This window comes from Magallana gigas, chromosome 4 (genome assembly GCF_963853765.1).
Source record: "Magallana gigas chromosome 4, xbMagGiga1.1, whole genome shotgun sequence".
Taxonomy (NCBI): domain Eukaryota; kingdom Metazoa; phylum Mollusca; class Bivalvia; order Ostreida; family Ostreidae; genus Magallana; species Magallana gigas.
In genome coordinates this window covers 22,987,858-23,015,676 of record NC_088856.1, presented here as the reverse complement: position 1 = coordinate 23,015,676, position 27,819 = coordinate 22,987,858, and the positions used below count along the sequence as shown (strand labels likewise).

Here is a 27,819-nt window from a genome sequence, read left to right as displayed (position 1 = left end):
AAAATTTTCTGACATTCTCTCAGACTTAAATGAAATAAAGATATAATGAAATTCGGTAACTGTCTGTTACTTAAAACTAAAAAAAAACAACACTTGTTTTGAAAACTCTTTAAAATACAAACATCTCAACAATGAATCCACTTTTTTTCTGTGTATATCTCAAACTCATAAATACATATCAATCGTTCAACACCAAATATACTTGTAAAGCATGCTTTGAAAATGAGAAAAAAGACCATTATTTATTTAATTCCATCTTTAAGCCATGCATTTTCATCATGTTGATAAAAGTCCAACAGTTTACCTAAACAGAACATTTTAGGAGCACTCAACTCTGACAAATTAACATGTTTGCAATCAGAGTACAAGTAAAAACAACTGCAGCGTATTCTTGAACTAATGACAAAAATTTAAAACCCTCAGCACATTCAATTCAGCTATGGAATGATTAAAAAAATTACTTCAAAAACTATAATATTTTGCATTGATATCTCACGTATACATGTATAAAATTTTCAGCTTCAAATCAAGTTACCTCCACTTTTCTTTTTTAAATGGCCTTTTAAACGATAACATACAACAGTATTAAATATATTACCTTTGAAACATTTCTAATTATACTATTTTCATCTAAATATACAAGGAGTTAATAATACAAAAACTTTTTCCTGCATTGGGACTTGATTATTTTGTAGACAAATTAATGTTTCTATTATTAATAATAAAAATAATATCAATTTGCAATTCAAATAACTGAAGCTGAGTATTTGAAAACTTATACATGATATATAAAAAAAAACTACTGCACAAGATGCTACAAAAAATCACAAAGCACTACAACAGGTATAATTAACACAATAGTAATTAATTAATATCATTCTGAATCAATTCTCCTGATAATTCAAACCATAGGACTAGCTGGAGTTTATAATGATTAAATGTGTGTGGCTATATGTTCAATCTGATGAATACAATTAACATATTAATTAAACATTTCTTATGGTTATAACTAACCATGACCATTGAAATCTAGCACATATAATTATACTCATGCCTATAGAAAACATGTATGTTTCATGATGCATTGGGTACATGTAATCATGACTACCGGTACTCAATATTACAATAGCTCATGATTGGATCATCCAGCAGTTTGGAAATTTACATGGAATCAAAACTAACCAACAATGTTTAAATGCATGTACAGCAAAACATTCTAATTTCAAATGAATCAGTCAGCTTAAAAACAGTTTTCTGCATAATTAAAATAAACAGGCACATCATTCATTACATTAACAAAGTAATTATGTTTACTATTAGGAATTTCAGTGTATGTTAAGCGTTCCTTATACATAGCAATTGTACAACAGTATTTGGACAATGTTTGTGCTTTTTTTTTCAGCATGTTATTAACAAAGTCTTCAACATTAAAGTTTCTTGCATAGTCTCATTTACACATACATCGTAGTGAACAACACTTACAGACCCAATATGAACAACATTGTGATGAGAAATGTTGAAGCATTGTAGAACACCTGGGAGAAATGAATTCCACTGATACAAATATTCACACCATGTAATAAGTAAATAAAAAACAAAACAAAATTACAACACACACAGCCAGCAGCACTTGCTCATAATGGGTGATAATAAGGCAAATCGACTTGTTTCATTTTCTTTCCCTTTTTGAACATTGTCTCACGAATTTTGGAAAACTTTGATGACCCACACTTAGTTTGTTGGCAATTGTCTTAACACCATCTAATAATCATGACCATATCAAGAACAGTCCAAACATCTGACCAATCACAACCATACTTTCAAATACACATCCACCAATCAGAAGCACTGTGACATTCGCACACTAACATTATGGTGGCACATATGGGGCGGGATTTCTATGTGCTGGCTGCATGTGTGGGCGGGGCTGTTTATTTGACCCTGTGGAGGTCACAGGGGGTGGAGGCTGATACAAAGGGGAATTAATGTCTGTATCCATTTCATACTCTTCCCCTTGGTTGCTTTCATGAGAGGACTTGGAATTTTCACTTGATCCTCGAGTATACTGCGGTGGGGGCATAGGTGGTTTCTCTTCATCCATAATGAGGGGTTTGGATGCATCATTGGGCTTTTCATCATACTCATCAGGGAAAATCACTGGTGCTCCTTTCACCAAGTTATTCTTATCCTCCAAGGACATCTTTCCTTTCCTCTTCTTCCTATACAAGACACAGGCAATGATTAAGAAGATGATAAGTAAGACGACTATGACGACAGCAGGCACAACTGTTGTCAACCAGATTTCATTCTCCTCCTCCTCTTGGTATTCCTTCTTTCCTGGATCTGTAGGTTCAGATGTGGGTTTTCCTGGTTCAGGGGTCTCTGGCTCTGGAGGCTTTTCTGGTTCTCCTTTTTCACCAGGGAACTCTTTGTTTCCAATACATGCTCCTGCAGGAATAGCCTGTACCTCATTCAGAGGGAAAGGAAATTTGCTTTTTGCTTTTTCATTCACTGTGCCATCTTCATTCACAAACTTGTTCATCATTTCTGACACCTCTTTAGCTGGGCAAGAATCAGTTGGCAGTTGGTTGTTGGTCCACGAGTACACGACAGAGCCGGGCTGAATGTCTAGAACAGTGATGGCATTAGGATCTTGTGTACCAAACATTACCAAAGCTAGACTTTCTGTCACCTCCTTGATTTTAGCATTTGTGAACTTGTCATAGGCTGTGTCAAAGGTCATGCTGATTTTGTGAGAAGGCTCCCCACTTAAGCGTTCATCAGCTATCACAACCATCTTCACTACATAGGTAGCTAGAAGTCCAAAATTGTTCTGGGCTTTTAGGGAATACATTTTCTTTCCTTGATGCTTGTTCATAGGGAATCCAACAATTCTATAGTTTCCAGTCTTTCTTCCTTTCAGTTCAACCCAATGGGTCTTTGGTAAAACATCTGTATCATTCCCAAATAAGCTGATTGACAGATCTCTTGTTTTTCCATCAACACAGTCAAAGAACAAATCCTCTGGTAGATAATACTGGCTTTCTTGGCCAGCCTGGAAAACCATTTCTTCCATAGCCCCTGTAACCATAGGTGGACGGGACTTTCCGTCGTCTGGACAGTTGGGATTTTCCGGTTCCGGCTTTGGAGTTACCACCTTCGTTGGAGCATCGGTGACCGTCATTGACTTTGTGGGCATGATCTCAGACTTGTCCACTGGAGGACTAGGAGATGGGGTGGGTGTGATGGGTGCAGTTGTGACCACAGCAGGCTTGGGGGTAGAAGTAGTGGTTGTCTTGGTCATCATCTCGGTTGTGGTGACCTCAAAAGTGGGACTTGCTGATGGCATGATCACTGTTTTGGTTGGCTGAACCTGGGTATAAGAGGTCTCCATGACAGGCATTGTTCTGGTCAGTTGGGCTGTTGTCTCAGATGCTTTGATGTCTGTGACAACTGTGTCTGGAAGCTTTGTGGGTGGACTAGGTGTATCGACAACGGTGGCAGTTGCAACTACAGCCCTACGCCTGCGCTTTGGCTTCTCCTGAAGGAAAGTGTTGGTGACATGCCAGCCAACCACACTGTGTCCTACGCTGCGTTTCATTTTGCCGCTAGCTGCGGAATCCTCAACCTTTTGCAAGATATTCATGTGGTCCTTCATCACGCTCCCACAGCCGACCAACCATGACAGCATGGTGCCGGGCGTTACAAGAGTTTTGGAATCTCCCTGTCCAGAGACCAGAGCCGATTTGTCAAAAACTTCCTTTTCTCCAAGAGGTATCATCTTCATCATGTCTGAGGCCAGATTCAGATGTTCTGTCAGCATGTTAATTAGGTCGATCCTATCTGCAGGTGACATGGTCATCATATCAGCGTCGACAATAATGGTGGCAGCAGTTTCCGGTTGCTCGCGTTTACACCTGACCGTCTGCGGCTTTCCATCGGAGGACTGAGAGGTGGGTGGAATGTGGGTGGGTGGAGTTTCCGTGACAACTTTAATGGAGAACACATCTTTGGCTTGAGAATTCTGAGGTCCAGTGGTAAAGACTTCCAGGTAGTTGTCCCCGATGTCTGCGGGGGTGGGGATTCCCCTCAGCTGCTGGGATTTCTCATCAAACACCAACCAGTTGGGAAGTGATGATTTTCCTGCCTCTGTCACCTATTCAAAAGAAACACATTGTATAAGAGTATATCAACCATGTCAACTGAACATTTTAACTCTGAATATGTGTATAAAGTTGAAATGGAAAATAATATGTAGAATTCTTATTCAATAATGAGGATTGAAACCTAATATATCAAATATATTTGTAAATTGATCATGCTATTTGTATCAATTTGGGAATAAAATAGTCTCTATATCACATACATCTGTAATGTAATATTACCTAACATTAATTGAAGTTCAATTTTCCAAATGTTACTAAGTTGGCGGATTTAATACATATGATAAATCATCATATTTTCTTAAACTATAAATCTTTTAAAACATCTTGCGGAATCTTCCCTCCCCTTTAGATTTTTTTCAGCCACTTTAAAAGCTAATCATCAGAAAAATTCTACATTTATTTTTTCTCGCAACGTAATATTATTTCTCAGCATCTGCCGCACAGTTAAGGAGTAACACATTTTTGGCCTACTGAGCACCAGTTGCTAAATGTTGTAAGATTTTTACGCAATGATTCATTAACATTTTATAAAAGAATTTGCGAACATACATCTTCAAACACAGTTTACAGATAAGATTTGTAACCCTACGGCAGGTATCAAGACATCGTTGTATACCTACATGCAGGCTCTCATGCTCTTATTTCAATTGAATGGCTGTTTTAATTAAAATGAGAAAGTTAACACTGTATATTTAATTAGATTATGCAATGCAATCTTAGCACTTTGAATACTGTTGCTCCAAGAATTCTCACTTCATCAAAACTATCACTTCTAATAAATGTACTTATATATCTGGCATTTTATGGACATAAATCTCAAAATGTGTTATTAAATTAGAATTGCTCTAACAGTTAAATAAAAAAAACCTTCTTCCTTCACTTAAATTTACAATTTTTGACATCTTGACACAGTAAATCTTTTTTTGTAGCGTTAAAAAGTAGGGAAAATCGTATATATATGCCAATATTCTCTGCTTCCTCAATGTGAAAAAAGAAAACAGTGAGAGAGAGAGAGAGAGAGAGAGAGAGAGAGAGAGAGAGAGTGAGAGAGAGAGAGAGAGAGAGTGTGAGAGAGAGAGAGAGTGTGAGAGAGAGAGAGAGAGAGAGAGAGAGAGAGAGAGAGAGAGAGAGAAGTGAATGCCTGCCAATAAAGTAGTTTCTTTACAGAAGAAGCAAGAAAGTGCTATTACATAATTAACAAAGCAAGCCAAGACAAATAATCGTCAAATCCAGAGACAAGATACAGATGATTCTTCCTTTGGCAGTGTTTGGAGTCGTAAACTATTACATATGAACACCTCATACACTTCATTTCCAAACATATGCAAAAACTAATATTTTCGGGAGGGGTGCTGGTAGTTATTGTGAAATTGTTGGAAGCCATGAATTGCCGTACGAGAATTATATGACTAACTGACATTTCATGAAACATTTAATGTAGGGTGGGATCCAAATCACTTAATGAACAAAGCATTCTTCCTGCCTCCCTTCATTGTGTTATCCAGATGTGATGGAAGCTTTATGTCTGATGTGGTATCTACGGGGACAATCAAAGAACTGTGTATAAGAATGGGAGGATGACAGCCATTGGACCTAATGGAGAGAACCACCATTATGTGAACAGAATACAGTGATGCTGACAAGATTAGCATCGACCTGCCAAGTCCCAGACAAATGAATGCAGGGAAACACTAAAGTGACAGCCATGATAGAGAATGACAATTGTTATAAGGCCAGAATTATTAAGGTCAAGGTCATCTTCAGACAGCCCCCCCCCAAAAAAATAAAAGAAGTGGATAAATTTAACTTCTGTAATACATGGGAGCAAGTTAGAAGTCATATTTATAGATTGCACCGCCAAATAGGCAATGCACTCTTGATTCTGCACTGTATAATAGTTCTGTGGCAAAAAGGGAACATCAGATTCTATAAATCAAATTATATTCATAAATTTGTTTATCAGGTGCAGACAGATGAAACCACGCTCAGTATCTACGTTTTGACAAGTGTTGATAAGAGATGAAAACATGGAGTGTATTTATTGGCAGATGAAAACAAAGCACAAGACCCTCGGTTACCCCGAATTACTCGGCTCACTAGTTGCGAAGCTGCACAGTTTGTTTAACCTGTTCTGATGCATTGCCACTTTGTGTGAATTCCAGTTCAGACAGAATTCTTTTGGATAGCATTCCTTTAACATAGCACTGCTGAATCACCCATCATGTTCTAGACATCTGAACTTTTATTACGTGAGCTTTGACACTTTTAAATTTGTGGATCATGGTTTCTCTTCGTGACAAGTTAATTTTTTTTCTTGTAATGTGAGTCTTTTACATGAACCACTAAGCTTTAGAAAATATGAGTTTATCACTGAACATGTTCTTCTACAAGAGTACAGATTCTTTTTTATTGAGATTGTCCTTAATATCCTATCAGTAATAGCCAAACTAATTATAGATTCATAGAAAACTGTGAAAGGCACTCTTTCCAAAAAGAGATTTTATTTGAAGGGGGGTGGGGGCAAAATGCCAACATGCAGCCAATGCTTTTTGATGTGAGCTAGTAGGCCAGTAGTGTCTGCTAGAATGCACTGCTCATCAGAATATAAACACAAACAAAACACACACACAATGACCTGGTTAATTGTACTCACCTTTATCGACTGAATGGTTCCTCTGAAAGCATCACTGGGTATGGCAAACTTGAAGATCTTCCCTACATTGGTGGAGGTATCGGCTATCCCCCACTGCAGGGCCACGGGGGCCTGGAATTCTGCGGTCCCTTTGTTGAGATCATGTTGTCGCACGGTATCGCCGATGTCAATTTTCAGATTCTGAGCTGAACACTGGCTCAGTAGTACTGTCATTAGGAAGAGAACTGCCATGTTGTGGTTCCACATAGTGTTTAATTTGACTCCAGTTTTTGCGAGGAGGAAAATTGGTTCCGTGGTGTAGAAAGCCAAAGATTCCACTCCAACTAACTTAGCAACCTATGTGATTACATCAGGTTTAACATAAAAAAAATTCTGATTTTTTTTCACTGGTAAAATAATTTCTGAGTCATATATTTCATGTATTAATAATCCTGTGGAATGCACAAAATCATCCACGCCAATGCAAAGACTGAATGAATTGAACACACTAATCTAATGTCTGCTGTGGGACACTATCCGTAATATTGGTCAAAATGTAGAATATATAACGTCTCCAGTCCTTGTGAATTGAATGACGGATTTGCTGTATATGGTTCCGCTATTTCCTATAAGTCATCTAGAGTCGCCTAGAATAGACCTGCAAACAAGATAAAAAGATTAAGTGAAAAGCAATTCACAGAGAGCTGATTATGTTGTAACACACACAAAAAGATTACATGAGAAAAGGCCCCAGCTGTTTATGCCGCAGAAAAATTCATGTTTAAAAATTGGAGGGTGAATCTGTAATCAGCTTAGCAAGGCACTCGTCTCAAGCAATCGTCATTAAAAGGAGATTGTCTTTTCTTGAATCAATATTACCCTCTTACTATAAGTGCTCCACACATTTTCGCATTCTTTTTGAAACATGTTTTGGAATTTAGAGCCAAGTGCAAAAATTCTGTGACAGGAGATGTGAGAACATCACTACTAATAGACCAATCAAATGCCAACAAATTGTTCCACAGTGTCCACGGTGGTGTTAACCAGTACGGAGAGTGAGATCGAATTTTTCCACATATTACTCATGGGAGTCATAGAGTCTGTGTAAAAAAGGACAGTCCGCCACAGTAGAAACCAAAACTAATGCTTAATACAAATCCATTGACACTGTCATATTGGTATAAACTCGCAAGTCGTAAATCTATTCATCTTAACCAAAGACAAAAATTATGCATATATAATATAAGCTGTTCTTAATGACCTCTCCAAAATGCCACAAATCAAAAATACATATCCTACACACTTTGATGACACACACAAAAAATGAAACCTCAACCCAATTGATTCTTTTTTCATTTCATGAATAATTCAGCATTTTTTCCTGTTTGATTTCCATATATTCAACAAAATGAAATTCTTACCAGACTTTTTTTTAGCAATATTAATAGAGCCATTATATGTGATCCAGCACAAAATACACACAGGCACTCATATAATCCACATCTTATACACTTCCATGGGAAAAATAAAATACATACTTCTTAATATCCTGAGAGAGGAAAGCTTGTAGGTGTATTGAATTGTCGACAGTACGGTTTACGAAATGTTATAATGAGTTGATGTATTTAAGCTACAGCGCTGCATGTATATTCATATTTCCTAACGCGCATTTACGAAGGGCAATTTGACAATTTTCCAACAATAGCTTATGAGACACAACTCTGCTTGCACATGAACGGATTGGTTTTGATGCGCATTACATGCCTCTATAGATGGATCTCTTGTAGTGCACCAATACAGTAATCGAAGGCACCAGCAAATCGCAGGCGGCAATGAGAAATGCATGCAGTGGGGGGAACACACATTACATTATAAGACAATGGGTTTCACCACACAACAGAGTGCCGCATTCTTTGTAGAGCTCATCAATCTACAGTTGTGGCCGCAGTCTGATGGGAAAGACAGGCGAATATTGGCAAAAAACAATAAAAGACAATTCCGTTCAATTTTTGGCGATGAAAACTTGTAGCTTATCAATCATTGAGTCAGATACTATAGGAGAGAAATCCATGCGTTGCAGACAGATTGTTACCAAAAAAATCACTTTCTATACAGATTTAATAATAAATCAGCTACATCGTATATATCTTACATAATTCATTAGTACTGGACATTTTTTGGAAATTTTTACTGTCTGAATCTTTCAGCATTTGATTTGATGATTATACAGAATGTACATGCAAGTGTTGAGATGCATCCCCCCCCCCCCCCCCCCCCCCCCCCCGCATCTAAATCGATAAACTCTGATGAATTAATTTCTATTTAAAGAACTCTCCACCCCCTTCATTTTCTTATCATTTTCCTGATTGCGCTGACTAACATAAGGATGGAAGACTTATCTAAACCTGCAACATTCTCCATTGATATCACTTGATAACATAAATGTTTGTTGATACGCCAAATTCTCGAATTCTATCAACTAATATCCCACACACATGAACTGCCTATAAACATGATAAAGCTTACTCAGGTCTTGAACTTGAAATGCCACAATGAAAAATTCATTTATCAGTACCCTAGAAATATAAGTACATGTATATTGCTGCCTACAATACCTCTACCACCCCCTGAAGGATAAAATAAAGAGATTTCCTAACCCCCCTGTGGTTGGGTTAACAGGTCGGTGATGTCTAGTGGGTAAATAATATCAAAAGAAAGGTAGTTGATTTCACTTTCAGAGGACCCCATGTGGAGACTAATTATATTTCATTCACAGATAGGTAGTTAGATTAACACACCTGAGAGAGCATATTGATGGCCATCGATAAAAGGAAATCTACACAGCCAGGTATATACAAAAGGTAGGAAGTTGATCGGAGCGCTGTGTACTTATAGTAGCCACATATTATAAGGGGGATCCCTATCGGCCGACCTAAATATCACTAGGATCAAAGACTGATTCAATATAGGAATTCTTCAATGGAGGAAATTGATAAAAAAGAACACTTCCTAGCATAAACATGAATAAAGTCAAGTTTTTGTTTGCTTCTAAATTCAGATTAACGCCTCAATTTATCATGAAGCTTTGAAAAAAATAACCTCAACTTTTCAAACAATTCAGCCATTGATGAAGGAGTTGAATTCACTAGTGAGGGAAAAGGTGTATAATTACCTGAATTCATTCTCTTTCTCTAATATACACACAGTTGTAATAAAAATTCTTGAGACTCTATGAAAATTGGTACTTTGTAAGACTATAATTGTAACTCTCTATTGTATAGTGTCTCAGTATGTCCTTTATCTATCTCCACCGGATGAACACTGGATAGACACATTAAAATACCTGTACATTATATACTAATGTCACCTACATCCCACCTGCCACAGGTATCATTAAATGTTAGTTCACACCTGAGTGCAATGTGACAAAATTGGTGCATTATTAGCTCAAAGTGCTAAGCATAGGGCAGAGATGGTGTTTAATTTCTAAGTAGTTTACCAGCGTAATTAGCTTAATTGGATGACATGATTGCTGATAATTACTGCTGGTTTGGGGCTAAATAAATATTATCCACCTAAAGGAGATGACAAGAGCTTGTTGTGAAAAGGATAATACCACTGCATAAACATGCTAAATTAGATGTATTTCCCCAAGTGGCATTTTCTAATTCAGCTAATTTCCACACATTTACAAGACAATTTGACCAACATGTAACAGCTTCTCCTGATGAATTCTGGTATATACATGTGTACCTTAATTAACGCATGCAGTTGATCATTGGGGCATGTCATGTACAAAAAAAAAATCATCATTATAAGATTTGCAACCCCTTTTTAACACCAAAAGCAACTTATTCCAATTTTATGAACATGCATGCAGACAGAATACATGTATTCTGTATCTACTTTTGATAAACAGACACTTATAAATACGAATCAAATGAAACTTCAGTCCATGTCTGCTTTTACTCAAGTTTTGCAAACATATATCAATAGCTTATATTACTTTGGCTCATGCATTTATAGTTTATCTAAGGGAATGTTGACGTCTGGTATTCATAAACCTGCAGCATAAGATATCAACATTGATGCCAGACGACCCCCAAATCTCAGGAATATCTACAACAATACTTCTTTTTTATTTTGACAAATGTGTTATATCACTAAAATGTTTGGAAATATTCTACACCTCTTTCCAATCATTTCTCTCTAAGCACTAACAATAGCTCAACCTGTGTTTCCTCAATGACCTTACAACACCTAGCTTGCACGTTTCCTAAAATTCTGAGAGCTCTCCTTGATCAGGTGTATACAGACCTGGATGGCTCACCCAGTGGTCACTGAATGTCTGCAGACACAAGATGGTGATTATTGTCAGGAAAACTAACACCACCTTCTACCTGCTGGGAAAATTAAACCTTAACTTGTTGTTGATCCAAGATATCTGATCAAACCGTCCAAACCCTGCTGGGCACAAAGTGGGCTCCTGAATTCCACAGAGCAAACATTTAAAAAAGAAACACGTCTGTAATGAGTGGGTTAAATATTGGTATCTGTGACCCAGTCTGTTCTATCAGTCGGTGACAATTTTTATGTTTAGGACAATATGTCAATACTACCACCATTATGTGTCTCACAAATCAAAATATAGCCATAATACATGACATAAATGATGATTAGAAATTTCCACACTATAAAAATCTTCATTCATTTCCTGTAATTCCTTGGTAAAAGGTAAAGCTATGCTAGTTCCCTTTTCTCTCTTTCCTATCTGCCATTCATCACTTCCTAATTGACATCTCAGAATATTAGACCTGTCTGTTAGCTGACCAGTTAATTGCACAATATTGATACAAATGGGGGTCATCCATCATAGTCTGGCAGTGTCAAACACAGTTACCTCCCATTAAATCACAAAACATAATAAATCACACTCTCCTGTGCAAAAGTTGTCTCCCTTGATTTCCCTGATTGATGTGCGCTCTCTCTCTCTCTCTCTCTCTCTCATTAAAGAACAAGAGCAACACACTCTAAAACCGAAATCGCTAAAAAAATTATGTGTATTTATTTCAAAAATTTTTGATGCTATCTGCTCCTCTTAGTTGTTTTCCTATTATGATCCTTTATACTAAAATCTAACATAAGTAGTGATTTTATAGTCTGTTCTTTTTTATTTATATTTTTTCCCTGTATGAAAATGTACCTGTTTGTCTGTACTTCTGACGATTTGTATTTGTATGTATTATATATATGTTCCTCTTGTACCAAATTATTTGGTCTGAGCGAATAAACTGAACTTGAACTTGCAAGTACCTTAATAACTTTATGGTATTTAAAACATTAATACTTCATGCTTTCTGACGTCAATTCCAAAAGCCAAAGCAGCTCCAAAGAGTCAAGTTAATGAACATTTGCCTAAGATGAGGATAATGGATTTGGACTTTCTAATCCTGGATAGAGTAATCCCTTCCCAACACAAATTTCCCCACTGCTGAATCATTAATATTTACATCCCACAAGCACAATATTGGACACTCTCCCTATACAACTCGCCAGAAATAGTTCTTGGTCTTGTCATTTCCTGAAGTCCCTTGAACACGTTTCTGCTAAACGTTTGAATTAATTATACTCTTTGCACTAGAATATTGTCAAGTACAACATTTGAGTTATTAGAAACGAGCAAATAAAGCAAAATTAAACTAAACTCATTAATAGATTTTCCTTCAAGTTGACATTGTGATATCTTTAGCCTGTTTGGACAAAAATTTCTATTTAAATCTGGAAAAATTGCAAGTATTTGACCTTCTGTCCTCCACCCTAATCCATCAGTTTTCAAACAATGGCCGACTCCGCAGAGCTTTTGTTCCCCCATCATTGTGTGGTGTAACATTAGACAGTCTAGACCTCCACAATAAGGGCCACCAATATCACAGCAGTGGCCCTTTGTGTGAAAAATAGCAGCCCATTTTCTACAGGTGGAGAGACTTTCAATGACCTTTCTCTTTGTCCTAGAATGTCCTTCTACTCCATAAATCTATCAACTGAAAACCCTGGACTTGTCTTGAATAATGTGTACTTATAGATATCTGGGTGACCCTACCCCTTCATTTATTTTCCTTAGTTTTTTTTTTCCTACCTCTTGGCAAGCTTAAGGTTAACAAATGTTTCTTTTAAACAAGCAAAATAGTGAATGTATAAAATTTAAAGGTTGCAGTTGCATACCTTATCCATATGGACACTGTTATATAATTGCCAGTGCTATTAATGCACATTGATAAAACTTACATGTATGTTAAAAAGTCTCTCTGCTGAGTATTAATTGTCCAACAAAACAAGTCCCCCAAAAAACGAAAACACAAACCATAATGATCAAATTACTTTGACATACCACATTTAACAGGCCAATTTTCCCAGGGAAAAAAATAAAATGTAAAAAAAAATATAAAAAATGGTGAAAACGCCAGCCATAAAAGCAGACAAACACTGCCAAAGAGTAATTAAGACAAAAAAGATAGGATTTCCCTGGAACCCAATAATGGCGAAATCGATAATTCTGTATGTACGATTATCCATTCCACCATTTCCTCTGGGTTTTAGACTGAACAGTCCGGTATAAATATCTTATCCTAGAAAAATCCAGTTGTTCTGTCAATAAAACTGGCTTTGTCTAAAGCTTTCGATTTCAATATATAAGCTCCAAAACAGCTGAAATTGCTGAATGTTCATTTAGTTTAAGCGTGAGATATCACTTTAATACAATCATATTAAATACTGTGCCAAATTATCCTTTTTTCGAACTTACAATGTATCAGCACCATTAAATACTGTATATATCAGTGTATGGAATTTTTTTTTTTTTTGGGGGGGGGGTGCTATTCTATTTTAACAGGAATGATCTTCAATACGAAACCTCAATAACAAGCAAACAGCATTACTGGTACATGTTATTAATGATATCCTTGAAAGTTGGTCCATCCTTTCAAAACCATGAAACATTAATTTTAAAGTGCAAAGAAAAGAAAAGGAGAAAAAATGTATTACCTATATTGGAAACTCTTTTCTTCCAACTAATCCTGAACTTTATTTACCGGTAGCGTTTTTTTCCTTATTAATTTTAATAATAGGTCATGTTTTTAAGAACCTTCCCTGTAAATTAGAGATGCTGACAATTTAATGATTTTACTGACTTGGTTCTTTAACTATTTCCTTCTTAAAAATATCTAATGACCAAAAAAATGTATAAAATAACTTTAAATCAAATAAATAATACTTCCTTCCCTCTTAATTATAATGAATAGTTTTCCTGATTAATTACATCTATTCATTTAATCTAATATTTCTTTTTTCCTGAACTATTTTCATATCATAAATTTAAGCAATAATAAATCTGCATGGTACAGAGTAGTACAACGCAACTTGAATCTAGTTCATGGTCATCACCTGACTTCATCAGAAAATTTAGCTCACCAATGAAAATCATATTCCCCTAAAAAAACAATTAATACTCTCACCTGATGTAATACATTGATAATCTGTTAATTACACTCTGCCTTTAATATTCCTCAATTTCGATAATACACTCCAGTACTCCAGTAAATTTTAAAATGTTATCTACTTGTATTGACCATCAGCTGAATCTGTACTGAGAATGAACAACGCATTCCTTGGCAGTGCAGTACGATCACTCAAAAAAGTCAATAAGCACCAGCTAATATATTAGTACCAGTACAATATCAATATCATGAATGAACGGAAAACCTTCACTATAGCTGAGCTGGCAATTAGATTATACTGTAGTGACCTACATATAGCTGAGCTTTCTTTGACTTGGTCAATCAAGGATATGAATAAATAGACCCGAAGATGACACAAAACCGGTCAACTGTCTGAGAGTGGATTATAATTAGCTCCCTGATGGGTTCTAAATAGAATTTTACACCTGGCAAGAGTCTCAGCAAGCAAGAGTCACAACAGATCAATTTTGTTGGGGGGTATACCCAAGCCAGGCGGACAAAGTTTCATTGACCAAACACCACCCTGTGAAAGAGGAAGACAAATAAGGCCAGTTCAAGGTAAATATTGTCCCATGATGTAATGTCTGATAAGCTAAGAAGTTAAAAGGAGGCCCAGGGGTATATTGCCGGTAGAAGATATGTATGATCAAAAACACTTTGCTGGATAGAACGTTTCACTATTAAATTAATGTTCTTGTTACACCACATAAAAATGCAGGTGGGAGGAGAGCTGATCTCATCTTTTTCATGTTGCACCAAAATGTACAAGGTTTAGCACACAAGTTGTTAATTTGTTAATGCAATGCCTCGGTACCACATCAAAGATGTTTATCAGTAGGTCCCACATTATAAACGATTACTCATATCTAGTGGTTGCTGATAGCAAGAATTTCTTATCAAACACTTCAGTTATACCTTAATTCACACATCAAACAAGTTGTGTCAAGGCACATATTTCACTTTAGATTACACATGTCCCTATAAAGCAATATGTGGAATCATCATTGTTCAAAGTGCCACTTGGCTCAATAATGGTGGAATTTCAATAAAGACCACAAATTTCAACTTTGTAGTAAATAACATATCATTCAATATATTTGTATTATAGTTACATAGGAACTATGTCAAAATTAATTCTTAAGATTTCTTTGCCCCCCCCCCCCCCCCCCAATCCAGTATATTTTATAATGTTGGTGTATGAGTCAGCTAAAATTATTAATAAATAAAATATTACTGATTTCAAAATAATATCTCATCCTTTAAAAGCTACAATAATATGTAGCCTATAGATGATCATTTCACTTCACAATTCAATGCAGGCTTCAAATCTTGACCATCAATGCAACACCATTTGCTATAATTTTTAAATACAAATAACCATTTTTTGCATACACTTAAAAAATATATATGCAACTAAAGCACTTTATCTATCTTTCTGATCCTTATTTATGTAGAATTATAATATACACCTTAACATTCAAACCACTTTAAATGTTGAATACTTGGTAAAAAAAAACGCTGATCAAGAGCCAGAAAAGATTCAACGATTTACAATTTTACAGGTTATATATCAAAATGATTTGCTACATGCCACTTGACAGGCCTTGAACAAAGTCGTCTTTAAAAACCCTATCTCCTTCCTATTATTCTGGGAGTGTTTCTATCTTTAGTATCTTGTCTAGGTTTTGACATAAAGGTGTTCAGAAGAATAAATCGCAAATTTCGTCATATGCATGTCTATGGATGCTGAAGGAGGTAGTTTCAAGCAACATCTTTCATTAACATGTAATCAAGCAGTGGAGAAAACTGCGTAGCAATTCTAAGTTCTTGATGTCTTCTTGAGTAAGATTTAATGGCAATTATATAATCTGTTTTTGTTATTCCATCTTAAATTGTATTTCCCCAAATCATTCTAAACTACAGACTGTGTCTGCCTAACAGATCAAAGAAGATGGCACCTGAAGTCTACAGATTGAAGGATATTTTAATAGGTTTAAAATGCGCACCATTTTTGTTCCAAATTGTTTATTGAGAGCCTCGCAAAGAGAGGCTGAGAAAGAGAGTAAAATAGGAAGATAAAATTTGCTTTTTTGTCATTTTTCAGTGAAAAACACACAGTCATTGAAGTTGGATCTCTACATTTTGCTTAAATGGAGAAAACCAATAAATGACAGCATGCCACGTGTGTTGACATCTCTGTGATAAAATACCTTGAGTTAACGTACCTCTTTGAACGGAATAAGTATCACTCATCAGGTACAAAATAGCACTACAAAATTATAGTGTACTTTTCAGTTTTTCACTTGCAGCATATATCACTGTGTTATTCTAGCTCCTTTGATAATCTCAGCTTTAATTAATGATGCGTTCTCCTAATTCACAGAACATACAACGTACAATTCATTACATAGCGTTTTTGTTATCAGTGTAGCCTGCCCTCAGTACAGATAGGAAATATGACCCGGTGAAGATCTCCCCTTTGGTGGGTGACGGGACACAATAAACTAACTGGACATTGGTCAGTAAATCATCATCACATATTGTTACTCCACACACACCACACCGGTCAGACACACGGTCACAAGAGAGAGCCTGGGGGACCCTAGATCAACAGATACAAGCCACGATTACCACACCGCAACCCATCCGGAATCTACCAAGGGACAAACAGCAAACATTAAAACCTGTCATCACAGTTAACTGGACAAAACAAGGAAGACTTCTCGACTTCTCCCTCTGTAATTATGATATGTGTTGATTTATCACTGGGCACAGGTGTTTGCCATGGCTCAGTAGATATAATGACCCGGAGTAGCCATTGATTCCCAGTGGGATACAGACTAAGGATGTCACCAAGAGAAAGGCCAGCCACTGTCGTAATGACAACTTTAGACAAAAGGATGGCCTGCTACAGTATAGGCTGGACTAATATAATGGCTGTTTATGAACTAGAAGAAGAAGTAAAATGGAAGGCTAATAGCTGTAGTCAGCTCTAATTGCAACATTTCGTCAATGGTGCAGGACATTTGCTGCAGGCCATGAAATAACCATAGAAGTCTGCAAGTTCCTGTATGAAGCAAACAACCATGATTTCTATCATCAAGATTCATTTTCAAGTCAATTCTATTCAATTTGTAAGATTTAATTATTTTCTGTGAAATTCTCAATAATTTTGTTAACATTGTTTCTTTTACTCCATGGGGGATACATCATTAGAGTGCTATATTGCTACATACAGTACCACACTCTAGGGTTGAGCCAACAGAAACTGAACACTTGCTGGTAAAACTGAAATCTTCCTTCTTTTAAGAAAAATGAGTTTTTCATATGTCTGATGTCTCTACACAATGATGCCATTAGAAAAGATAATGAGCATGAACCAAAGGCATTTACTCATATTTCCACTCCTCAGAAGAAAATCAGCCTTGTGTTACAGGCAAATCCCTCCATCAAATTAAATAATGTTGCTGCAGTCCCCATTTATACACATAGATTAAGCTATATGCAATAAACTGCATTGCAATGAACAAATATCTTAGACTATTAAAAGTATAGTAAATTGATTCAGGTATAACCAACAATAACCTTGTTTCAGTACCTATTTTTTTTTCAGTTGTCATGCATCTGTGCATAAAGATGCATGCAGTCCAGATGTATGAAAATCTTCGTTAAGGTTAAAAGGTCACTAAGTACATACACATCAGCCAGGAAATCCAATCTAATTATGAGAGAATGAATGAGAGGAAAGTTCATTGCTTTTAACTCTTCATGGTACAACAACAACAAAATTCATGAGAAATGTCACAATAGAAAATGCCAGCAGGGCCAAACTGATTTTTCATCCACCCAAATACATATGCGGGCGAGACAGAGTCGAATTACCTGCCATACATGGCCCATTTCACGGTGTTTGTTACAACTCTCAGACTAAATAACCATAGCTGACACTAGATTTACACACACATACATATATGGCTGTCAGAAAACACTCTTGTTACTACAATGAAAAGTCATGTAAATCCAATGGTTTTTCTTGTTCTGATATACAATATATTTCATGAGACAAAGTTTGGCCTGAAGTGAAGATATATATTGTACTGCATGCGCTAATGCTTTAGAGCTTTTTTTTTCATAGCCCAACTGTTTCTCCTAGCTGAAAGCCAGCTCTTAATTTCATAAATAAGATCCAAATTTGCTTGCGAGTGTGAATGTATTCCTGATCATTGAGTTGTAAGCATCATGCAGGTAAAATAATGAAGGTGGAATTGGTACATTGTAGTACCCTAAGCACACTTTTAGTACTGTAATAACAAGTACATTTCAGAAATTTTCCTTGTGGTCATGGAACACATGATAACTATCTAATTAATGGAGTATTTATCTTAAATCAATCACCAAGAATTTATGAAGGTGCATGAAAGCTGGATAATACACAAAAAACGCAATTACATTATATTAATGATCAACCAGCCCACTCCAGGTTGAAAATTTGCAATCTATAGTATTTCATACCTAAAGTTTGGTTACGCCACAAATGGAGACCACAATGAAGTAGCATTTCACCATAAACTGATATCCTCCATCACCAGGGCTTGAAACCGGCACATGAATCACAATATGCAATACACAATATGACACAAGTACACATTGTGTTGTTATTTTTCGGGCATATTTCATGGACACCGCAAAAAGAAGGTAGGTATAAATTCCACAGGGACCTGCCAAGAACTAGTGCAAACTGATTATCCAACTCCTACCAGAAACACAAGGTCCCGTGTAAAAAACACAGTGTATTTGTGACTATACGGCACCCACTAGTATTTATGTGAAAGAACAACAGTTTGAATTCAATGAATTTTAAGCCGAGATTAGAATCTTTTAAGCTAAATCGCCTTGTAACTAGATGTATTGTTGAAAAAGACACTCTTTTAACACCTCAGTGAATTAAGCACTTACAATAATGCCATAATGGACAATTAAAACGAGTGCGACAATATATACCCGAGGACTGTCAATCACATCATACAGGAAAACTGTTTAAATTTCCATAGACTGTGCCGAGATTTGTATCTGCAAATCTGGAACGTCAAAAAATGTGTCGTGTATGAATGGAACAGGGTTTATTATCATATTTAAGCCAATACCTTGCTCTGTTTAAATAAAACTTCATATTGTCTACCAGGTACACCGCACCAAGTCATCTAGTAGAAAAAATAGCTGGGGGGCAAAATGGAGCTGCCCAGAATGAAGAAAAATATTCAGGAGTGTAACCTTTTATGTTAATAAAACACCACATGAACTGACAAAAACCCACCTACTGGCTTAAGTTTGTGTATGCATACCATATTTGATCAACCAGAAATTTGTATGAACCAGAAATTTGAAGCTAAATTTTGAAAATATTTTACTTTTTTATACTGCAACTACCAGCTACTAAGCCCGATGGATGGGATTAAGAGAAGATGGAGACCCCATTTTGTACATGTAAATTACAGAATTAAGGAGCTATTTTGCTATGAACCTGCTGCAAATCTCAGGGTGGAACCCAAACCTCTTTAATGTCTCTGATTGAAATAGTTATTTGTAGAACACAAACAATTGGAATGAAAATGTTTAAAGAATTACTCATACAAAGACAAAGAACACAAGCTGGATTCCTAATTTAATTCAAAAATCCCAATTGTGACAGCATTGACTTTTCAATTTCCTCTCCCTTTTCAAAGCCAAGTTTAATTTAACAGCTTTATATATGATCAACTCTCAGAGGGGGCCCAAAGGGTGCCTTACTGCTTTCCAATATCAGACAGATGTTTGCAGCTTTCCCCCTTAAAACCTCTAAAATGCAAGCACTAAAAGCTGCCAGAAGAATTTCTATTGATTTGGGACCCCTAATGTCATGATAAGAGTTCTCCAGAAACATGTCAGGTTTTGCTGCATGCAAAGTCCCTTGGACTATATTATGTCTGGCCAATGAAGATAGGGACTCATACTGCAGGGCCCTGGGCCCTATAGTGAGAGCAAAGCTAACATGGACCTGGGATCAGTCTGGCTGAATTAGGGTTGTAAAGTGCTAGCTGCAAGATTTTATAGGGTTAGGATTAGGGACTTTTTTTTTTTTACTATGGTTGGAAGTTTCTTGTGCTTTATAATGTCTGCCAGTGTCTGAAGAGGAAAGAATGATGCAGCTACATGCATGTAAAGATTGTTCATTACAAAAATAACATATTGTAAAGGTCTGATGGTGATCGAAATCCATTGTTAGCTTAATATACAAGTATTATTCCAATTAAAACTGATGCAAACACAGATTTATACCAGGTAATTATAAATGTTAAGGCTGCCAAATGCAGTTTTCTAATTGAGTCCAGTGTTACAATATGTGTATTTTATATTCCAATATATAGAATTTCACTCTGATGTTCCTCACATTTTATATATATGTATAACAGTTTCCATAAATTCAATATCTTTATATAATCTTTTTTATAGCAGACCAGCCTAACATTTACAAATTTTCATAAACATATGTTAGTATTCTTTTACACTTAAAAAAAATGATACCAGCTGAAATCTTAGAACATATTTGTCTCTCTTCAAATATATGTTATTTGCATTCCCTAGCTCTGGCAGCTTTTATGTCTGTTTATTGACATAGATAAAACATAAGTACAGCTATCTCTAGCATTTCATTGAATCTCTTGACATTTTCTGAACATAAGTGCAGACAATTTCTATTCAAGAGCTTTTATTTAAGATTTCTGATGGTCCCTTAGAATACAGGTACACACTACCTCAAGTGAAGCAATGGTTTTTAATTCAGAAATATTTTCTTTGAGACATAGTTGTTGAAAGTCATTTCACCATCTCTCTCTCTCTCTCTCTCTCTCTCATAGCCCCTAAAGTAAAAATCTCTCTAGAAATGAGGACAAAGTCAAACAAAGGTAAATTAATGCGTCTTATAAATATTTTCAAGACACTGAACCTAAAAATCAATCTGATGATAAACTATTGACCCTTGACTATCAGATGACAATTGAACCTACCATTTAAATTCATTAGGCTCAGTATTTTATAAGTGTTCGTAATTTTAGCTATAACTGTTCCTAATCAAAACTTCCTCAGATAACGTTCCACCTGAATGAATTATTCATTGAGTATTTTTGCGTATCATTGACTGCATTATATACAAGCTCCAGTGTTCTAGGCCCTATGTGTAACAGCATATATAAACTCTGTAGGTCAATAGCTGAGTCAGTTTCATTGAATTTATAGGGATGAATATTAACAATATTTCCTCAACACAAAGTATATTATTTACCTTTCCAAGTTCAATTTAATATTAAATGTATCTGCAGCAAAACAAATTATCTTTAAATTAAATTTCTCTAAATGACTGGAAATAGTTTACATGAGATATATTTAGAAAAAAAAAATCATACCTGTGAGCAATATCCCAGTTTTTTTTTTATATCACACAAAGAACGTCCAACTGATCAAAAGTACTGGTATGAGAAAGTCAAAACACAGATAAAGATCTCTCCCTGTACTACATTACAATAACTGACACTGTACTTCATACACACACAAGTAATCAATACATACTGGTAAGTTTATACCTAAGTTAGTTTGGAATTACCGGATTATTCATCGTAATAGGAAAATTATAACTAATCTGAGCACTTTTCTTCAGTGCAGCAATCAATACAGACTCCGAGAAAGCCTTCAGGGGTTTCCTCGCAATGTGTGCGTGTATATATTGTGGAAATGTAGCTGATCATGACCACTACTTTTTCCAATTTATTGAGCTCTGACAAAAGAGCTTATTGTTGAAAAAAACATTATACATCCTTTCAATACACTGAATCATTTTATCATTATAGACATAAAATCTTTCAATTCAAACATGTCAGTTAAAACCCATTAAAACATCTTTCATCTGTATTCTCTGTGGCGATATATTACTCACGATATCTTTTAATATGAAAAAGGGGAGGTAACCGTTTAACAAAAAGAGTTACTTCCCATGGATTCTGCTTGTATTTTGATTTTTACAGACCGTGTAATCATTGTCATTTGTTGGTTTTGTGAATCACGGGTGAGTCAGGTAATGACAAATGACTTTCTTTTTTTAACAAATACTCTTTTGGCTGGAATACATTGACACAGAAGAATTTTCTCCCTTTAAATACCGGGTAATACATGCAGTCCCTCAACACACACACAGTCTATGCAAAACTTCAGTTAAAATACATGTATTGGTTATATAGATCCAGATTTAATAACTTGAGAATTAAGCCATTTAGGGGGGTTTGCAATGTACATATCTACATGCAGTTACTAAAATGCAAAGCAATCTTATTTTCCCCCTGGTTAATTAATAACTGTCACAATAAAAAAGGATTCCTCTGGACCCAGATTGATAGAACAAAACACAACAGACTAGGCATGAGGCATCTTAGACTAATATATCTTCCCCTAGATGCTGACAGCTGCTAGAGAAATGTTTACAACCCAGTGAGACCAGCAATAAACCTCATTCAGCAATCAATGTCACTGTCCATCTTCTTTGTTTCCCTGAACACTCACACACAAAAACCTCCCCCATTCTTGTCAAAAGAAAGCCATATTACATGCATACAAGTCTGAGATCTCCAGATGGTCTGCAAAAAGGGTGTATTGTTGTGACCTGGTAGAGCTGGCAGTAGAAAGGGACAAACCGTCAGGCAACATGGCTCTGTCATGTCAAAGATGAGGGCAAGAATGCCTTCAAGGTTTTTCTCTGTACTCCTCTTGGTGTTATTTGGGGACATATGGTCGACATCAAGGAATCACCATTAAAAAGCCCAATAAATGTCAGTCCATCACCTCACTAAGATGGAATTGGTCAGTTAACAGGACAATATCTGTCTTGTGAAAAACTTACAGTCTAGAGGTGTGCTGTGGACTCATTCATGCATGCAATAAAAAGTGGAATAGTTTTGTGTCGACAAATTACTTTTTTCCTGTCCTTGTGCGTAATATCACCTTTCATGGAAGTCATATGGAGTGCACTAGCTGTCAGAAACTCAAAAACATCTGCAAAATGTTGTCTATCAAAAACAAAATTTATCGTAGAGATATACATATGTATATGTGTGAACTATGCTAGATAAGATGAACTTTGAAAACCTGCCTCCCTAAAAGAAGTCTTTCTTGTCTTTTTCCGTTTTTATGAGTCACATGAAAAAGGAGAAAAAAAATACCCTCCTAACCACATCTGCTGAGGATCTTAATTCCGGAGTGAACCCTAAATTAGCTGGTTACACTCAACAGAGAAACTTTGTTATGCAAATAATGACACCATTATACGCACGTTAAGATAACACCTCCCTTTTATACCTTCAATACCCATTTCTTGTGTATATAAAGTGAAGATAAAGCATTTCTTTCTTTTATCACTTGGTTTGTGCCATAGCTTCCACCACATTCTATTTCTATGACCAACGTACATCTTTTGACATTATAGTCTGAAGCCATCTTGACCATAATTAAATTTAAGACACTTGCAAGGCCTTTAATTTGTTAGATTACATTATTATGCAGATGTCAATTAGTACATTTAGGCATGGCACATTAACCATGTGAATTACAATCCATTCGAATTCCTCTTTAACATTTTTTTAAAAACAAATATCTATTGATATATCATTGATAACTCATATTTTTTAAATCTAACTTATATACATACCTTGAAATAGAATAACTTATAATAATATTGGATATACTCAATTTGTATTTTTTAAAGGGGGTTGGGTACATATAATTCTTCAATTGACCCATGAACAATATGAGATTAAACAAACCCACAAAGTTTCCTTGGCCCCTGATCAACCTCCCTCTGAAATGCCCCGGGGCTGTGACATTAGTCTTGACTCACAGAGATTGTGTAAACTGCATGCCAGTGCACAAAGAAACTGTCTGTGTGGCATATTATCGTTCAAAACCTTTGAAAATGTAGATCTGAATGGATAACATATTTCTTTTGGACTCTAATTAACAAAGACTGATTAAAAGGACACACAATTACTGACCCTTTAAATGAAGAGAGATTGTTATCATATCAGTCTTGCAAGCTCCCTTCAAAATAAATTACAGTCGAAAAACCAAAATACAGGGGTTTTATTCACATACCTGTAGGCCAGATGTGTAAGTTACCTTTGCATGTGTGAGTTTTTACTTATATGGGCTATAAGGACGGAAGGCACATGCCTTAATCTAATACCTTCACCTGTGCTATAGAAGTGCACACACACAACACCTGTGAAACACAGTTCATTATATATGTAAGATTAAGACATATTTACCTTTGGATTTCCTCCTAGAGGATTCTGTGAAGCAGAAAAGGCATAAAAATCCCCCCTCAAAATCACAACAATGCCTATTGCACTGGAGCCGTAGCGGAGACCATGTGTTTCACACCGCACAACTGTCTTTCAATGAGACATTGAGCGGAGCGCCATCTAGTGACAGAAAGCCCGCCAAACGACCTATTGGCCTCATTTAAATGCCTCCATAAAAGGCAGAATAATTTTAATCTTTGATAGGGAGGGGATTTGTTTGCATGAGTCCGTTCAATAGAAAGAAGGAATTTTATTTGTACTACAAGATATGATTGTGATTTAAACTTTCATGGGATATATTAAGATAAACACCGTACACAAAGATTCAAATTATCAAGCTACCAACTCATAGTCGCGTCAGATAACTGGTAATGAATACTCGTAAACTCTATTGGTCAGAAATTGACGGCACTTTTGTAGTAAATTCTTCTACCAAATAGCTTATATAAGCAATTCAATAGAATATGAAATGACACATGTTTTGCAATAATTTTCACAATGCACTGCCAGGTTCAATAACAAGTAAATTCAATTGCTTGCAAATATTTAAATTCTCAATCTAAAAAAGAGAGAAATTTTCGATACTAAGAGGATCAAAAATATTTCCAATCACTGTCCAAATAGGTTTACAGTATTTACACAATGTGTCAATGTGTGTGAAATATCTTCCTTTTCTTCTGCAAATATTGATCATTTTTGGAAGTGCATGAATTCCAGAGAGAATGATATGGCCCACTTTTATCGATACTCTTCGAGCCTTAAATGGTCGGAACAGATGACCTTTCCCATGGATCAAGTCTGCGGAGAAAATCCGGACAACCACTCATTCTTGGCAATTACCATGATTTATATTCTATGGAGAAAATTGGATCAATACTACATGTTCCCAGACTATTTTCAATTAATAGCAATTAATTCTTATTTCATACTAGATAAATGAAGTCTTTGCACTGAAGCCTTGTGTTGGTTAAGTTTTTAGTTGCATATCTGCATGTTGCAACTGCTGGTGGAATTGCATGTATGGAAGTATCTAATACATAGTCAATCTACAAGGATTTGGGGATTGGAGGGGGGGGGGGGCTCACTGGGGAGTTGGGCCCATGAACTACAATGCTCACCTTTGTAAGAAAGCGGTATAATTGATTTAATTTGTCCGCACATTTCCATGCAAGGGTTTACACATTATAATCACTAAAAACAAAAGTAACTCTGAGCACAAAATGAAAAAAATTGAAAAATATCAGCAAACTCATTCAAATAAATTTTGATGCAGAAAAAAACATTCATGAAACTCATATTTAGTACATGATGTTAACCTGATAACAGCATATAAAATGTCAATGAAAAGGAAAATAATTAAATTTTCATGGTCAGTGGGTTGAAAATCTATTGTCAGATTGATGGATCCCAGGTACATGTCAAAACAATCACCTGGAAAATCAAATTCACAGGTACGTCAAACTTGACCTGTCGGCCCTAATAATCATGTCATTTGAATACGGTTCTGAAAAATCTAGTAAAAATCTTCGATTCAAATCATTTAAGTGATAAAATGATTATCTATTACTTAGTAGTTCCCTGTGGGTATAGCAGTATAAATGCTGGTACGTGTACTTGTAGATGAGACCGAACTTACACCTGGTGAAAAATCACTCACCCATGAAACAATATACAGTGGTCAGCATGCACACAGACAAAGATAAGCAGTTTCCCAGGTGATCAATTTACACCTGAGGTCATTGAATTAGTTCACTGACCAAACCACCACATATAAAAACCTCAGATCATTGTAGAAAAGTGAGACTACATGCATGAATTAAGATTTTGGTCCTACATATGTCAAATGCTGCAAGATCAATTTTACCCCTGATTTACACATAAAAGATATGTGGCTCATTTAACACTTAAAAAATGTGGCTCAGGAGCTAGCAGCCAAAAATGGCCAACAACAGACCACTGTGTGCATAAATTATACATGTATACCCTGACCTTATCCATCATATTAAACTCGCATGTCGGATCAGCAAAGCCTCCCCCCCCCCCCCCCCCCTTCAACAAATGTTTACCTGATCCAAAATTTGAACTCATGGTGTTGTGTTTTCACTCTAGTAGACTATATTGTATCAGACTGGTACTGCATGCTATCTACAATGCAACAAGTAAAGGTGAAAATATCTTACCAGTTAATTATCAAGTATTGCAGCAACATCCATAATTACTGGTGACATATTTCACACGTAATCTTGTAAGTAATGTCAATCATGTCATTCGATGATTGAAGATACATGTAGTCCAGAAAGAGACCAGAACTGTTTAACAGATATGATGGCCACCTTCACCTTTTCTAGATCTTCTTGCACAGAAAGAAAAAATAAAACTTAATTCAGATTAAAAAATATTGGCAGCTTTTACTGCGCCTCTTAAGCAGTAAAGGTGACCTTCACAAATTTCAAGGACAACCTTGATCTTGAATTTTTGAAAAAAGTGAAACTTTTAGTGAAATTATGCCACATAATTATTTTTTTTAATTTAAAAGAGATTCCTAAAGTATATACTATAGACATAGCTTATAATATAATATCCTTCAGAAAGAAATATGTTTTTATCGTACAGCATTTTGAATATTGAATGTATCTATAAGCATTAGGAGATATCTTTGCGCTGTGTGTAGAACATACCTGAAACAGCAGGAAGCTAGAAGAAGGGTAACAAACATAGATAATTTACTTACTTACTACTTACCTGGATCGGTCCACAGGTAATGCAAATGTCCAGTAGATTGCCGACTGAGTCATGCACCTCTGTTGACAAAACACCCTCAATATATTGAAATTGTGAATCACCTCCGGCTTAATAGAATTAGGCCTCCAGTGTCAGGGGCACTTGGTAAATCTGACTGCTGATAAACCTCCCAGGGAAAACTAGGTCTGAAACTCCCACGTCTAGTAGCCCACAGGACAAAACGTTCCGATGACCATGAATTGTACTGGATCTGCATTTATAGAAAGAACTAATATTGACCAGATGACAAATACCAGTATCCACTTTCAATTAACACGGACTGCTTGATTAAATACAATATGCTGCTTAAAACTGCGGTAATTGAGGTAGGACAACAAGAAATGACC

At 35.9% G+C, this 27,819-nt stretch overlaps 1 protein-coding gene across 11 annotated transcripts; it reads right to left on the bottom strand.

Annotated features, from left to right (window-relative positions):
- Window positions 1-27,509, bottom strand: LOC105319458 (dystroglycan 1). Of its 11 annotated transcripts, XM_066081658.1 has the most exons (4): window positions 27,434-27,509; window positions 26,758-26,836; window positions 6,820-7,456; window positions 1-4,156 (listed from the first exon to the last, which is right to left on the bottom strand). In XM_066081658.1, the coding sequence occupies exons 3-4, from the start codon at window positions 7,063-7,065 to the stop codon at window positions 1,871-1,873; spliced, it is 2,532 nt and encodes an 843-aa protein (XP_065937730.1). In that variant the 5' UTR covers window positions 7,066-7,456; window positions 26,758-26,836; window positions 27,434-27,509; the 3' UTR covers window positions 1-1,870. The 11 variants fall into 11 exon arrangements, with proteins under 11 accessions (XP_065937730.1, XP_065937731.1, XP_011415305.3 ...); XM_066081659.1 differs by lacking the exon at window positions 26,758-26,836 and having other exon boundaries at window positions 27,434-27,455; XM_011417003.4 differs by lacking the exons at window positions 26,758-26,836; window positions 27,434-27,509 and adding an exon at window positions 26,872-27,014.
- Between the last annotated feature and the right edge of the window lie 310 nt (window positions 27,510-27,819).

What these genes read in the sequence shown, in the direction of transcription:
- LOC105319458 (XM_066081658.1), bottom strand. Translation starts at nt 7,065, where the DNA reads ATGTGGAACCACAACATGGCAGTTCTCTTCCTAATGACAGTACTACTG. An exon ending in GAACCATTCAGTCGATAAAG is followed by an intron (nt 4,157 to 6,819) that starts GTGAGTACAATT and finishes TCTTTTGAATAG; the next exon opens with GTGACAGAGGCAGGAAAATC.